This window comes from Labeo rohita, chromosome 7 (assembly GCF_022985175.1).
Source record: "Labeo rohita strain BAU-BD-2019 chromosome 7, IGBB_LRoh.1.0, whole genome shotgun sequence".
NCBI lineage: Eukaryota > Metazoa > Chordata > Actinopteri > Cypriniformes > Cyprinidae > Labeo > Labeo rohita.
The window spans coordinates 7,217,855-7,234,811 of NC_066875.1; the positions used below are offsets into that span (position 1 = coordinate 7,217,855).

A 16,957-nucleotide genomic window follows, 5' to 3' on the forward strand; every position below is an offset into this window, starting at 1 on the left:
TCAAAGAAAATGTTTGTTAAACTTCACAATATTTAATAAAAAAAGCTCCTAGATCAGTAGTTTCCAACTCGTTTAACTCAAAACCTGCTTAGTACTAGTAGCTTTCAATAAAAACAAAAGTTGAAAGAAAGAAATAAAGAAAAATTATTGTTTATATTTTTAGGATTTCAAATATGTTAGATTATTTGGTAACACTTTACAATAAGGTGTCATCAGTTAACATGAGTTAATGTATTAACTTACATGTACACTACATTTATTACACAATTGTTAATGTTAGTTAATAAAAATACATTGTTCATGTTAGTTCAAAGAGTGCATTAACTGATATTAACCAACACAACTTGAGATTTTAATAACGCATTAGTAAATGCTGAAATTAACATTAACTGCGATTAATAAATGCTGTAGAAATATTGTTTATTCTTAGTTCATGTTAACTAATAAAGTTAACTAATGTTAACTAATGAACCTATTTGTAAAGTGTTACGATTATTGAAATTGTATTAATTAAATACATGAAATTGTATTAATTAAATCAGAAAACAAGACAAAAATAATTGTGACTATATTATATGTATATATATATTAGGGCTGTCAGTCCATTAAAAGAAAGGTTTGAAATGACATGAGGGTGAGTAAATGACAACAGAATTTAAATTTTGGTGAACTATCCCTGTAATGTTTTTATTTTTATTATTAATGATACGCTAAATAAGAAACTAAATCTTCCAGCAGGTGGCGGTAAATGTCTTTATAAGTCTTTCATTCGATTTGTTCAAACTGCTGATTCATTCAGAAATTAAGTAAATGGCTCTACTTATAAATGGGGCTTTGATAGTTCACAGGATTTATTCAAAACACGGATTCAATCAGAAACTAAACAAAACTGTGTTTGGAGAAGCGCAACAATTCTGCTATGGCTTTAAAGATAATATGTCTGCAAAACTGAGCAAAAACATAATATTGTGTTTAAAATATCAAAATATCAACTTATTTACTGAACTGTGTAGAAATCACATTTTGTCACAAAATCAGCACTGGTGTATATTGCTCTTGCTGCCCTTATGATATTGTGTGATATGTGATTTTTATATATATATATATATATATATATATAAAATACTCCATTAATGCAGTTATATTATTAATTAAATCATAAAAAATAATACAAATAATTTGAGTTATATATATATATATATATATATATATATATTACACAAATTATTTTATTATTATTTCTGATTTGATTCATACAATTTCATATATTTAATTATTACAATTTCAATAACTAATTATTAATTAACTAATTAAGTAATTAATTCTAATTAAATACATAATTATATATATATATATACATATATATATATATATTTTTTTTTTTAAACAGTGTCCTAGATGGGAAAGTAATTATGTTTCCAAAAATCTGTTGTACCTGTTGGAGATTCAGTGAGGCTACAGGTGGAGCGTCGCCCTCTGCGCTGCAGGAAGCGATCGCTGACTTTCTTTGCCTCCTCGAGCAGCTCCAAATTCTTCTGACGATCCTCTTCAGATAACTGCAGCTCAGGAAGTTGATCCTTCACCAGATCTATCACGTGTCCATCATCATCTCAAACACAAATACAAACACAAAATCTAAACACCACTGTAACACACCAACTCATGTCAACGGAGGAAGAAAGTAAACGGAAATCCAAGTGGAAGCAACTCATGTTATTTTAACCCTCTACTGCAGCCTTCCATAATGCATTACTTCAACGCTTTAACCAAATTTAAACACAAAAGGTTACATAATTTGCATCTTTTACTATAGCATTTGAAAACAAATGTTTCTATGTACTACATAAATATCTACAGTGGTATTATTTCAGTTGAACATACCCACTGTGGTGATGGGACATGAAGATGCAGAGTTTCGGGAGAGACGAGGCCTAGGGCTGTGTGGTCTGACACCCAGATTAAAAACAAACATTAAACCAACAGATTCTAAACACAACTGAGAAAGTTTATATTAAGTATAAGTACAAACAGTGACTCCTTATGAGCTGCTGGAATTACTAAACTGCTTTTTAATTTAATGGGTCTTGACATCAATACCTTGCTTTCTCCAGAGGACAGGGCTCCTGCTTGCTGACTTGTCTTGGAAGCACAATAGCTGGTGGAGCCATGCTTACATTCACCATCTTGCTTTCAACTGGAGCGTACTGCAAAAAAAAACAAAAAAAAAAAACACAAGGATGCTTCACTGGCTGGCTGTAATGTTTTCAGTCACATTTTTGGAGGCTGAAGGTTTTAAATTTTTTTAAATGGACACTTTTACTTTGCAGAGATCAAAATATTTTGCTAAATATTCACATTCGGCATGATAATGTTAATTCAAGAAGAGCTGGGGAATGTTCCCATTAAGCTACATGTGATCTGGCCTGTTCCTGTTTTAACTCACTGATGTGATACAAACAGAAACGTGGAATAAAAAGGCAAAAGTGACAAAAAGCTTGAACTTAAGGCGATAGTTCACCCAAAAATGAAAAAAGGTGACGAGATCAAGAACATAGGTCACAAAACAGTTTTTGGCAGCCACTCCACAGTATTTTTGCTTTTCCATACTATGGAAGTCATTGGCTACCAGTTATGGTTTGTTACCAACAATACCACCAAAATATCTTCTTTTGTGTTTAACAGAAGAAAGTTCTTTTATAATGACAGTACACTGAAGATTTAAAAAAAACTATAAATTAACTATATATCAATGGCTGCAAAAGAGTTGTAAAAATTCTGGAAATGTTTTAGAGCTCATAATTTGTTAACGAAATATATCATATTACACATTAATGAATAAATCAGTATACAGAAAATTATATAATATACAAGTGCCATGTGTCAGGGTTTGGACTTGGACTCCATGTTCTCCCCCCAGCCTTAGTTCCTGTATTTCCTTATTTGGTCTCCTTCCTGTTCTTGTTTGGTTAATTGATTACTCCTCCACCTGTTCCTAATTATCTTGTGTATATTAGTTTCTGCCCTGCTCCATTTCCCTGTGTCTGGTCTTAGTGTTCTTTTGTTGTACATGTATTTATATGCTGCTGTTTGTGGACTTTCCTTGTTTTACTTTTTTTTTTTTTAAAGACTGTTTATGTTGAGCTCCGTTTCTCCTACGTCCTCCCTATGATATATAAGCTATAGCTTCTGACCTTTAAATCAAAACATACGCATGATTTTATGACATCAATTACTGCTTTATTTATTGAGAAACACAGAAACACACCAAATTTGTCACTACCGAAACACAATATAAAATTTAATTAAAAGGGTTATATTGACCTATTAAGATTTTGTTTACATCTACATTGTAAATATATATTTTTGCTATTTTATACTTTTTTTTTTTTTAGAGGTAAATCAATTACATTACATTTTTAACAATATTTCAAGTGTAATTTATGAGATTTTATTGTATTTTGAATCCAATTTTTCTTTGTAAAAAGCAAAAAGTTGATCATACTGATTTCAAAGTTAAGGATTCATTAGTTTGAATATACATCAAACCAAAAACTATCATAACATCTTAGCTTATAATTCAGTATTCTTTATTTTTGACAAAACATCCCATGTTTTAGTAGTGACAGTAATGCTTTGTTAGCGAATACATAACTTTACAGAATTTTAACCCACACACTAAAACACTACTAAAACATACTAAAATTAAAAAAAAATGCATAACTGTACTAAAGTTGGTTATTTCCCCCAGATATGAGGATACTTTTGAACCTAGCTCAAAGATGCTAATCAGCACATGGTTAGCTAGCACAGTTCTGAACAGTTTTACACATTTAGTTCTGAACTACATGTTATGGAATAATTCCCAAAAAAGTATGCTTAATTGCAGAATTATGTCATGTAGCTATGAGAGAGAGTGACACATGAATATTTCCTGATCATAAATGTAGGGGTGTAGTTAAAATCAGTGTCAGCCAATGGACTAAAACATTTACTGTTTCAGTACTGACATGAAAATGTGGGACACATTCATGTTCAAGTTTCATGATTTATTTAAAGTAATTATTTTATATAAGTATTAAATAAATATACAGTCATGGCCAAAAATATCAGCACCCTTGCAATTCTGTCAGAAAATGCAACCCTTCTCTCAGAAATTGATGCAGTTGCAAATGTTTTGGACCTCATATATATATATCTGATACAATTCCACAAAGAACCCACAAAATGCACTGGACAAAATGATTGGCACCCTTAACTTAATATTTGGTAGCACCCCCTTCAATCGCTTCCTGTAACCATGAATGAGTTTCTTACACCTCTCTACTGGAATTTTGGACCACTCTTCTTTAGCAAACTGCTCCAGGTCATTCAGATTTGAAGAATGCCTTCTCCCAACTGCTGTTTTGAGATCTCTCCACAGTTGTTCTATGGGATTCAGATCTGGACTCATTTCTGGCCATTTCAAAACTCTTCAGCACTTTGTTTGTTGGTTCTGAGTGCTTTTTGAAGTGTGTTTCGGGTCATTGTCCTGCAGGAAGACCCATGACCTCTAGTAGAGATGCAGCTTTCTGACACTGGCCACTACGTTGCACCCCAAAATTATTTAGTAATCAACAGATTTCATGATACCGTTCACACAGTCAAGGCATCCAGTGCCAGAAGCAGCAAAGCAACCCCAAAACATCTGAACCTCCACCATGTTTGACTGTAGGGACTGTGTTCTATTCTTTGAAGGCCTCATTTCTTTTTCTGTGAACAGTGCCATGATGTCCTTTACCAAAAAGCTCTACTTTTGTCTCATCTGTCCACAGTACGTTCTCCTAGAAGGATTGTAGTTTTGTCACATACGTTTTGGCAAACTCCAGTCTTGCTTTTTTATGCCTTTGTGCCCTCATGGGTCTCCTACTATTGTCAAGGATCAGCAGGAAGGGACCCAAATGCAGAGTGAGTGAGACAAACAAATATTTATTGAAGACAAGTTCAGGGGTGCACAGGGGTGAACAATCTTGTGACAGCTCCAACCAGCAGGAAGAGAACTAAGCCTCCAGAGATACAGTCTGAAGAACAGTCCCAGTCGGTGGCAAAACCAGGCAGAAGAATGGGGAGACGATCAGAGTAGCAAACAGCTGAGCGTGCAATCAGAGGGACAAGACTCAAAGCAGGCCAGTATCAGAGATTAGGTTCTCAGCACCAGGCTTGGTTGGCAGGAGAACCAAGTCTCAGGCTGGTAGAGCAGGACTGGGGGGGAAAAAAACACGCAGTACAAACATACAAGACCAAACAAGACACCATTCAAGACCATACAACATCACAAATAGCACAACACAAGGAGACGAATCATTATGTAATAAAAGGGGAAAAAAGAACAAAATAAAGGGTAAAAGAGTGAAGCAAAGAATCAAAACAAAAAGTAAAGCAACCAACTAAGTTTAGACTAATTAACTAAAGTATAAAACCAAAGAAAAACAAGACTAGACCAAAAACTGATAAACAGCTAAAGAAAATATTACAAGTAAGTAAAGTAAAATAACTTCAGTTCAAGACCAAAAACAACAGGAAGAAAACTTCCTCAAATAACAGCACAGGACTGGAATATAGAGCAGCAAGTCAGTAGCTATCTCTATGGCACAAGACGAACCCCCAAACACAAAAGGAAAAACAGCACCATATAAAGGGAGGCAAGAACACGAGGACCAGGTGGGCACAATTAAAGAAACGAGGACAAGACAAGAGCTAAACAAGAGGGCGTGGCCAAGGGAAACAAGGAGGCAGGGTCACAGGAACACATGGTAGACACAAACAAAGACAAAGCAAGGTGTTAAGACACAAGACAAACAAAGAAACATTATACAAGGACAACACAGACAAAGCTGCCAGGGCAGAGCCCTGACAACTATAGTGTCCCTTTTCATTCAGAATTGGTTTGGAAGTTAATCAGGGTTCTTTATCCACCATTCAAACAATCCTTCGTTGTAATTTTTCATAAATTTTGCTCTTCTGTCCACGTCCAGGGAGGTTAGCTACAGTGCCATGGGCTGTAAACCTCTTCATGATATTGCACACAGTGGACACAGGAACATTAAGATCTCTGAAGATGGACTTGTAGCTTGAGATTGTCCATGTTTTTCCACAATTTTTTCTCTCAAATCCACAGACAACTCTTTACACTTCTTTCTTTTCTCCATGCTCAATGTGACACACAACACAAATATTGAGTCAACTTTTCTCCATTTTAACTGGTTGCAAGTGTGATTACTATATTGACCACACCTGTTACTTGCCACAGGTGTGTCTAAATACAAATTACAGGAGCATCACATGCTTGAAAAGCAATTATTTCTTACAATTTTGACAAGGTGCCAATAATTTTGTCCAGTCCATTGTGCAAACAAAAATAATAAGCATGTGAGTACCAAAACATTTGCAACTGGAACAATTTTCTGAGAGAAGTGCTGCATTTTCTGACAGAATTGCAAGGGTGCCATTATTTTTGTCCATGACTATATATTTTTTTAACTTCACTTTTTAAAAGAATCAGAAAGGTACTTTAAAAAAAAAACAACGGAAAAACATACAAAAATGACTTCAATATCAAGTTGGTGTTAGGGCTTGGGACAGCCACCTCCCAATTAAAAGTACCCAATATATGATGATTTTATAATATTGAGATTACTGATATTTGAAAAAATATTGTGGGTTTCAACAGATAATAGAAGGATCTTGGTAAACATCTAATATTTGAATACTTAAAGGGGTCACTGGATGTTAAGTTAATTTTTTCATGTTGTTTGAACATTAATGTGTGTTGGCAGTGTATGTACACATCTACCCTACAATGATAAAAATCCATGCAGTGGTTTTTAATTAATCTGTAAAAATAATATCCCCTTTTTTGTGGTGTCACACCGACAGAGGCCGCTCCCACGATAGTTGATTGACATGAGCGTTTTACCTCAGATCAGCTGTAACAGTCCGACCTCCATTGTTTTGATGCCGGAGCAGGGATGTAAGTTAGACAAGAATACCTCAGATTGAGCGAATGAGGTGTTGTGTTGCTGGATATAATAATGAACATAGTGGTCGTCATTTACTCCTGACATCTGAGCAGCTGAAGACGCAGTAGATTATGTTTGTTTGTGAATGGAATGCGCCTCCCGATCTACATAAATGCGTCTATGCTTGCGCAAATCCTTCGTGATCCAGCTTCACTTACAGCAGAAGGGAGTATAAGGGGTTTTTATGAATCTCTGCAATCACCTTTTCTAATAACTTGCTAGTTAGCAAGTTTCGCGGCTAAACACGCTAAATGCGGCTAAAGTAAACAATCTCTCTGAGCAGCTCGTCACTCCACAGAGAGAAGAGAGCGGTGGGGCAAGCAGAGCTCATTTGCATTTAAAGGAACAATCCCTCAGTATGAGATGATTTTTGCAGAGCTCATTTTGACAAGGTAAAAAGGGTGTTGTTTTACACTATCATTGAGAATTTTTAACCAAAGTATATTATAGACTTTTTATTAAGACCCTAAAGAATTATATCAACTTCCGATGATCTAGGCATCCGATGACCCCTTTAAATGCTTTTTAAATGTGTTTTTTTGGTTGTGGGAAAGCAGTTTGGACCAATTCTGTAAATGGCCCATATACACTCTGAAATCAGTTCTTAATATTGCATTAAGACTATCTTGCTTATTTAAGTAGATATTTCTACCAAAAAACAAGACTAATTGATTTTTTTTTTTGTAGAGCAGTGTGGCGGCAAAGACGAAAAATTAAGAGCAAACAGTGAGATGTGATCATTTGTCAACCATAGCATTTAATCCTGAGGCAGTATGGGAAATTTTTCCAACTGTACCGTGCAGCAGGTCCACTTTTTTGGCCCTTGCACAAACAATTTCACACATGCCAGCTCATAACACTTAGCTAAATCCCATGGGGAAAACAACATGCTCCGATAACATCCCCTTTACGAGAGGAAGCAAAATATTAGTCTTTGTAATAGTCCAATTACACTGTTGTGTTTTTCTTTTTTCATTCTGTAACTGCCGATTTACACATACTTTTCATTTTTAGATTACAGAATCTCTTCATTACAAAATAGATTCATTCTCTGTGAACAAAAAAAACTGTCTTCGAATAGCATCAGGAAGTGGTCACTGGCAGAGATTTACAACGTGCCACACAACATCAAGTGCAACATCATTCTTTTATACACAAGAACTATCACGCCGTGCTAAAGTGCTTGAGTTAAGTACTTCAGTACAAAGTGGAAGCTTTATTTGTTTGGCCTTTATTCTGGGATTAGATTACTGAAGTGTAATATGATTTTAAAGAGTGGTCTTATCTGAGTCCCAACCTTTTATGAGTCACTGCATGAGTGGATTGTACTCACTCAAGAATAACATAATGGCTATAATGAAACAACAACCCCTGACAGGCTTTGATGTTGAAATGGCCTGTGGTCTCTAAAAGGAAAACAGAACAGTAAATCCTAAAGCTTGTCCTTAGTGGAGAAATAGTGCCTCTCACTCACAGGCCATGACAGAGAGACATTTGTAAAGAGCCTAATATACTTTAAGAGAACTCGAAGAACAAACTGTCTAAAATGAAGTTCGTTTTGGGAGTTTGGGAGCAAACACCTTCAAACTATTATTGGTCCATGGCAATTACTTAATAGGCAGATGTGCTCTTGGGCTCCACCTTCTTTGACATGGCCCCGCCTTCTTTTGAATCTCCAGAGCTGCTTTATTGTAGAAGCTGAAGTTGTAATTCCAATTGAAAACTGGCTGTTTTTTCATGTCTAATACTGCATTACTGTTTTATAATACTGCATACTTTAAAACAATTCACTGTATAAAGTGCTATACAAATAAATGTGACATGATTTGACTGAATTGCAGAGCTGCTGCAAACGTATCCACATTGCTATGATCAGATGCTTTCTTAACTGTTGTTTTCTTTGTATTTTTATGTGTTTATTTTGTTATTAAGAGGAAAGTGTGCGGCATATTTGCATATTCTACCAAATTCCACTCCCAGCAGTACAAAGTCAGGTATTTAAAACTTAGAAGAATAAAAATAACTTCGGGGCCCTAATTGTGTAATGTGACATAACAAAACCAGTATGATTTTAAATACCCATTCTGTGGCTTTAGGCTACTGAAAATATCTGAATCCTGAACCTGGATCATATGTCAGATGTGATGCGGTTAGGGCACGTGCTTGAAGGTGAAAAGAGTAATTTTTGCAGTCACACAAAACAGAATTGCATTGTGTGCTTGATTAGCCAGATTCAGTCAGTTATATATCAGCCACTGACAAATCTGACTGTTTGACCCGACCAGTGACAGAGGTGCTCAAATGGGTTTGAATCTGGTATCCAGAACCAGTTATTTTGCGTGTGTAGTCTTGTATTTGGTATTGTTTGATAAACACCATAGCAAATACGAAAATTAAAACAGCTCTTTGAAAACGTGTAAGTAGTCTTTGGCTCCCTTTCTTTTCCTTAACATGCAGAAGTTAGAAAGCTGCACAATGCTGCCCTTGTGCACCGCTGCATTTCTGCTTTTTTGTAAGCGCCACCTACTGTCAGAGAGTGAAAATGCATTTTCATTTAGCCTGTCTGCCGTTTTTAGGCATTAATATCAACAGACAAATTGCATGAGAAAACTGGCCTGATTTTTCATGCTGACCATTGGTGTTAGTGTGTGTTTGTTTAGACTGTCCAAATCCAATTTGTTTTGCATACTGAACTTGGATCCGATAATATTTAGCAAAAAAAAAAACTAGCAATGATTCATATATGGTAAAGGGTAAGGTTGGGTATGGTTAGAATATTATCAATTCAAATTCTGATCCTGCTTATCGATTCTTTTTTTGCTAAACATTTAGTTGCAGCTGAATACCATGAACATAAATCAACAGGCTACATAAAAACAAGATTCACCTAAGAGCTGTTTTCAAGAGCTGAGTGACTCTGGATAAATTGGGTTGTTGTTGTTGTTGTTGTTTTAAATGGAAGTTGTGGTTCTCTTAAAAAAAAACATTAGACAACTAAACAAGTAAATGATTCACTCGAGATTTACTTGGTTCATTACTGGATGAATCAGTGTTTTTGAATGAATGATCAAAGACAAATACATTATTAAAAGCCCCCTTTCGCAGTCTACTGGCATAACAACGTAACTGATAAATCTTTAAATATTATTTGGAATGATATTATATTGGAGTTTATATTCAGATTATGAACTTTTATCCCAGTAATTCTGTGATTATTTGAATCACATTTTTGTATTTTTGTAACAGAAATAATGAACTGTGTGGTTGAAAAGACTGAAACTGTTTCATTTGTATACATGACAGTGGCAGCACGAACGCAGATTTGAATGTTCAAATCACACTAGTATGATTGTATGCTGCACGGAAGAAAGTTTGAAGAATCAAACAGATGAATCATTGTAATTTAGGAACAGAATCACGTTGGTATTTGATTAGTGTTTGTGATCTTTAACGATGTTAAATTAAAATGCTTTGGTGGTGACACATCTATTGCAACATGTTTAGCTTATCACAAACTTTGCTTTGCTACTTTGCTTTTTCGACTTCTGATCGCAAGTGTAGCGATGAAAAAAAAAATTGGCGGAATTGAAATTTTAGTTTCACAAGAAGTATCGGATTCCCTAGTAAAGGGACATAGGTGGTATAAAAATGGAATTTACTGTATAACGCAAAATGCCACGGAGTTTGTCAACGTTTGGATGAATTAATCAAAAGTTGGTGAATTTAATTAAATCATGATCTGGACCATTATCTGTAAATATTAAGCCGCAAAAAAGACTATCACTGCATGAGCATTTCACCCTTTCATTTGAGTAAAACTCTCGTCATATCATATACAGTACACAAAGAAGCGTACAGGTATGTGGCAACCCGTAATACTACTACTATTGCTAAATTATTAAAATCTTTTTTTAGGGATTAATCACACAATATTCCTCCCATGTTTTAATGTTAATAGTATTGCAATTTTTTGTTTGTTTGTTTTCATTTGATTAAAAAATAAATGACTGTTTTATGCCTTCATTTGATAACCAGAAAAAATAAAATACACAACACAGATTTTCTGGGAAAAAAAAAAAAAAAAAAACATTTTATAGGGCTACTGTAAAAATAAATTCTGCATTCAAATAATTAGACATGCATAAACACAGAATTTAGTAACAATAAAACAGAATGAGAGAAAAACATATTTCTTAGGGCTTTTAATATATTGATGTTAAATTGTATAAGTTTCATGATTTTAATTAATTAGACAAGCGTTTTGATTAATAAAGTTTAATTAAACATTAAAAAGGAGTCCAGAAAAATACAAACAGAAAAAACAGAATCCAGAAAAATTAAAATGTACTTCATAGGGCCCTAGCGGTATGAAGTCCTACTCAAAGCAAATTTCTATCCATTTTAGCCTGACTGCGCTGACTGGATTTTAACCTATGTCACTTTCTCACACCACTCATGATGTATTAATGTCCGATTTTGCTGTGGGAAACACTATACAATACATCAAGGGTGTCCAATGTCCTGCAGACTTTAGCTCTAACCCCAATTAAACACACCTGAACCAGCTAATTAATCAAGGTCTTACTAGGCATACTAAAAACTTTCAGACAGGTGTGTTGAAGCTAAACTCTGCAGACTTCTTTAACATTATAATATACTGCTAGTGGGCCTGGTCCTCTCCTCTTTGAATTTTGAGACTGGCTGAAACAACTGCAGGGAATACAGTTGTGATTTCTGTTGTTGCCCCATAAAAAACATAGCAGTCCATATTATCATGTTGTAAGACAACATCTGTATTGCAAATCCCTCTATGTTGCTACTGTTGTTGTTTTGGCATAGGCCTAACAATGCAACGTCATTGCCATAGAAAACAAAGAATGCAGAAAAAGAAAGAGTAGCACGGATACACAAATACACATTTGGAGAGACAGTGTGAATGTAGCCTGAATTCTGAAAAGGTAAAATCCTGACCTGGACCTGAGATGAGAAATTGTCATGGGTGTGGTGTGAAAGATATAGATCGACTCACTGTGGAGGGTGAGCTGGATGTACTGTCGAGCTCCTCTGGGGAGTCTTCCTCTTCCTCAGGAAGGGTGGGCATGGCGGGGATGAGCGGGGGCCGAGAGCGTGTGTGAGGGAAGATAAAAGGAGTGACAGACTCGGTCACAAAACTATGAGCTCTCTTTAGTGAAGTTTGCTCACCCCGTGAGCTTGTGAACTGACATACAGCAGATGGGTCCTCTTGGTCCTGCAGAGACACACAACACAACACATACATGTATGAGGTAACAAGATTATAGAGTCACAAAACAGTACAGTATTCGTCCGTGCCATGGTACACTGAAGGTAATCTCATGGTACTAAACAAATACCATATTCAAATACGTGCCACTGAACTCCATGACACTGCAACAAATACAATGAGACAAGTCAAAGACTGATTGAATGGGTGACATCTGAGCCTTCTGACAATGACTCAACACCAAAATCTTCAAGCGTTCAAGTGTACATCTGCTGTGTTTAAATTGTATTACACATATTTTAGTATTACATGCCATCAGGCACTCTTCTAACTAGATCTCATCCAGATGGACTGAAATACCGAAAAAAACAAAACACTTATTTTAATTTACCCCTTTTTTTAAGTTTTATTTTCTTTAAAGAACAAGGATTCATATATTCCCAATCTGTATATACACGTATGAGGTAGACCCGGAAAATACCTGGAAATTTCATGTAAAATTATAAAATCTTATAAATCCATGGGTATTTTTATTTATATTATATTTATTTATATTTTTATTTTATTTTTATTTATACCCGTTTCGTGAAATGCCATAAAATCAAGAATATGATACCTTTTCATTCTCTTTAACCTTTATTTAATTGACTAAAGTACAAAGAAAAAATTTCCCAGATGTTTTCAGTGACCAACTTTTAATTTTATTTTGTAAATACAAGCAATTTTTGGTTTTCATGGCTGCAACACACTCCAAAAAAGTTGGGACAGAGGCAAAATAAAAGTGAAAAGGTTATAGAATATCCAAATTAAACTGTTTTGAAACCGTTCACAGTAAGCAGGTTGAAATGAAAATGGGTGAGGATATCATGTTTGGGTATAAAAGGAGCATTTCAGTCTTTGCAAGTGAAGTTGGATCATGTCTCATCACTTTGTGCCAAATTTCATGACAAAACTGTCAAACAAATCAAAATTTACATTTCTTAATAGAAAATCACAAAGAATTTAGGTCTTTCACCAACTACCACACATAATATTGTAAAAAGATTCAGGGAATTCAGAGAAATATCAGTCTGTGTAGGTTCAGACAAGACACCTCAGGTGAATGTGCATGACCTTTGAGCCCTCAGATGGCATTGCATAAGAAAACATCATGCTGCGGTGTTAAATATAGCCACATTGGCTCAGGAGTACATCAGAAAACTTCTGTCACTTAACACATTCTGCAGCTGCATCAATAAATGCAACTTGAATGTCTGTTTCTCTAGCAGAAAGTTATACATCAAACATGTGCCATGTGCCAGACCGGCCTCCCTGCAGTCCAGATCTGTCTCCTTTTGAAAATGTATAACCAGTCGTGAAAAGGAGAATTTACAAACACACTCAAGAGTTCATTCAAGCAATCAGGTTGTCACATGACAGTCACCTGAACAGGTATCAAAAACAATCCTCTCGTTGTTGTTTTTGATACCTGTTCAGGTGACTATGTCATGTTATATTTCACATTATTCAAGCGCCTTGGACTTATGAGTTTTTGACTTCACAAAAGACTCCCACACCCAAAGAGCACCGATTTATTTTTACACCCCAGTAGCAGTTTTTTGTTTTTTCGTAACTAAACATTGTAATTAAAAGAAAAGTTGATGTTGCACAGTGTTAAACATGCCTCTATCACAACTTTTTTGGAGTTGTGTTGCAGCCATAAAAATTAAAATTTGGTTATATTTACAAAATAAAATTAAAAGTTGGCCACTAAAAACATTGGAAATATGTAAAATATGTAAAATAATATAAAATCAATTCTTGATCATTTTTAATATTAATTAAATTTTTAATGTAAATATAATTTTTTTCTTTTTCTTATAGTGTAAGTAATGTTTATTTAACCAAGAAAATGTGACAGGGACATGAATTTACAAAAAGAAAAGAAAAGAAAAACTTCAGAACACTACCGCGCGCGCACACACACACACACACACACACACACACATATATACAGTATCTCACAAAAGTGAGTACACCCCTCACATTTCAGCATCATTTTAGTATATATTCTCAAGGGACAATACTATAGAAATGCAACTTGGATATATTTTAGAGTAGTCAATGTGCAGCTTGTATAGCAGTGTATATTTACTGTCCCCTAAAAACTGAATATACAGCCATTATTGTCAAAACAGCTGGCAACAAAAGTGAGTACACCCTAAGTAAACTTGTCAAAACTGCAAACTGTGTCCAAAGTGTCAATATTTTGTGTCAAACCATTGTTATCTAGCATTGCCTTAATCATTCTGCGCATGGAATTCCCCAGAGCTGCACAGGTTGTTGCTGGGATCCTCTTCAAATCCTCTATAATGAGATGCACCTGCACCTTCCTCAGCAAGGTGGTCATCTTGGTGGTATGTTTGGGGTCATTATCATGTTGGAAAACTGCAGTTCGGCCCAGTTTCTGAAGGGAAGGCATCATGTTCTGCTTCAGAAATGTACAGTACATAATGGTACTCCTCACCAGGGCATCACCACACATGCTGGACACCATCTGAGCCAAAAAAGTTTATCTTAGTCTCATCAGACCACAGGACATGGTTCCAGTAATTCATGATTTTGAAAAGGTTGTCTTCAGCAAACTGTTTGCAGGCTTTCTTGTAAGCCAGCTTCAGAAGAGGCTTCCTTCTAGAATGACGTCAATGCAAACCAACTTGCAGTGTGCAGTGTATGGTCTGAGCACTGACAAGCTGACCTTCTACTTGTGCAACTTCTAAAGCAATGCTGGCAGCACTCATGCATCTGTTTTTTGAAGCCAGGTTCTGCACCTGACGCACAGAACGAACACTCAACTTCGCTGATCGACCCTTGCGAAGCCTATTCCGAATGGAACCCATCTTGGAAAACCTCTGTATGACCCTGGCCACAGTAACTCAATTTCAGGTTGTTACTGAACCTCTTATAGCCTAGGCCATCTTTGTGAAGAGCAACAATTCTAATTCCCAGATCTTCAGAGAGTTCTTTATCATGAGGTGCCTTGCTGAACATCCAGTGGTCAGTATGAGATAACTGTACTCAAAGCACCAAATTTAACTACTCTAATACAAGATACACAACTTTGTATGGTCCTGTCCTGTCTTTGCGTGGTTAAACAACATAGTGCTGTTATCACTTAGTGTGTACTCACTTTTGTTGCCAGCTACTTTGACAATAATGGCTGTATGTTGAGTTATTTTAAGGGAACAGTAAATATACACTGCTATACAAGCTGCACATTGACTACTCCAAAATACATCCAAGTTTCATTTCCATAGTATTGTTCCTCAAGAAGATATACTAAAAACGTTGCTGAAATGTGAGGGGTGTACTTATTTTTGTGAGATACTGTATATATATGAAGAGTTCAGATGCAAAACCAGCTAAAAGCCATCTCGGTCAAAAATGAGATAATGATACTGAATGAATGCTCCTGACACATAGTATACATCCATCAAATACTTTTCTTCAAACTCGCTAAATTCCAGCCTCAGCCCATTCAGAAGTACCAGTACTTACATAGAAACCTACACAAAGTAGCCAGAAAGAAATGCTAATTTTAAAGAAATATGTCAGATGGATTCAGAGGCTTTTGCATCTGAACTCTTCATATATACACTGACCAAAATCATAAATGCAACACTTTTGTTTTTGCCCCCGTTTTTCATAAGCTGAACTCAAAGATCTAAGACTTTTTCTATGTATACAAAAGGCCTATTTCTCTAAAATACTGTTCACAAGTCTGTCTAAATCTGTGTTAGTGAGCACTTCTCCTTTGCAGCATCTTGATATGCCACATCTGTGAGGTGGATGGATTATCTTGGCAAAGGAGAAGTGCTCACTAACACAGATTTAGACAGACTTGTGAACAATATTTGAGAGAAACAGGCCTTTTGTGTACATAGAAAAAATCTTAGATCTTTAAGTTCAACTCATGAAAAATGGGGGCAAAAACAAAAGTGTTGCGTTCATAATTTTGGTCAGTGTATATATATAAACATATATATTATAACATATATATTGAACATGGCGACCTTGCTACTTTACGGTTAGTGGTATAGGAATAGAAACCTCTTAACCACAGTGTGGGATTTGCTTGACAAAATATATGCATGCTTCCCCCCCACTGGCATTTGTCCTATCACAAAACCCCATCTCATGTTCCTGCCTCTCAGAGTGGTTCAAGAGGAAATGTTTTCCTTTAGCAAAATAACAGTTACTGATGGCATCTCGTATACAAAAATACTGACGAGCACTGCCAACAAGAACAACATCTGAAAGTGTCATCATCAGGAGAAGAAAAACTCTTATTTGCAGAATAAATGTATGAGCAACATCACCAGCCAATGAGAGTGAAGTATTTGCCCATTTATATTAGCTTTCACAGCTTATCTCTACCATAAACACATGTCTAAAAATATTCATGAGTCATTAATGCAGCAAATCATAAGAGGGCTGTTTCAATTGTCTTGTCGAGTTGTTGTATAAACACGACTTGGTCTCAAGATACAGATCGAGGAGAAAGGAGACTCCTTCATTCTCCCAAAGGCACGCATTCCATATTCCATTAAATCTCATCTGAATGCTACAAAAGCTATCTTTGGCTTCCTGTACACCCAAACAAAATAGGAGACAATTTCAG

The 16,957-nt window shown here is 35.6% G+C and overlaps 1 protein-coding gene across 2 annotated transcripts in view; it reads right to left on the reverse strand.

Moving 5' to 3' along the window:
• mrvi1 (murine retrovirus integration site 1 homolog) overlaps window positions 1-16,957 on the reverse strand; it is a 76,686-nt gene that overhangs the window by 25,077 nt on the left and 34,652 nt on the right. For both annotated transcript variants that reach the window (XM_051114470.1, XM_051114471.1), the window contains 4 exons: window positions 12,085-12,303; window positions 2,098-2,204; window positions 1,882-1,946; window positions 1,436-1,609 (listed from right to left, as the gene is read on the reverse strand). In XM_051114470.1, coding sequence (XP_050970427.1) covers window positions 1,436-1,609; window positions 1,882-1,946; window positions 2,098-2,204; window positions 12,085-12,303 — 565 coding nt within the window. The remainder of the gene's footprint in view (window positions 1-1,435; window positions 1,610-1,881; window positions 1,947-2,097; window positions 2,205-12,084; window positions 12,304-16,957) is intronic.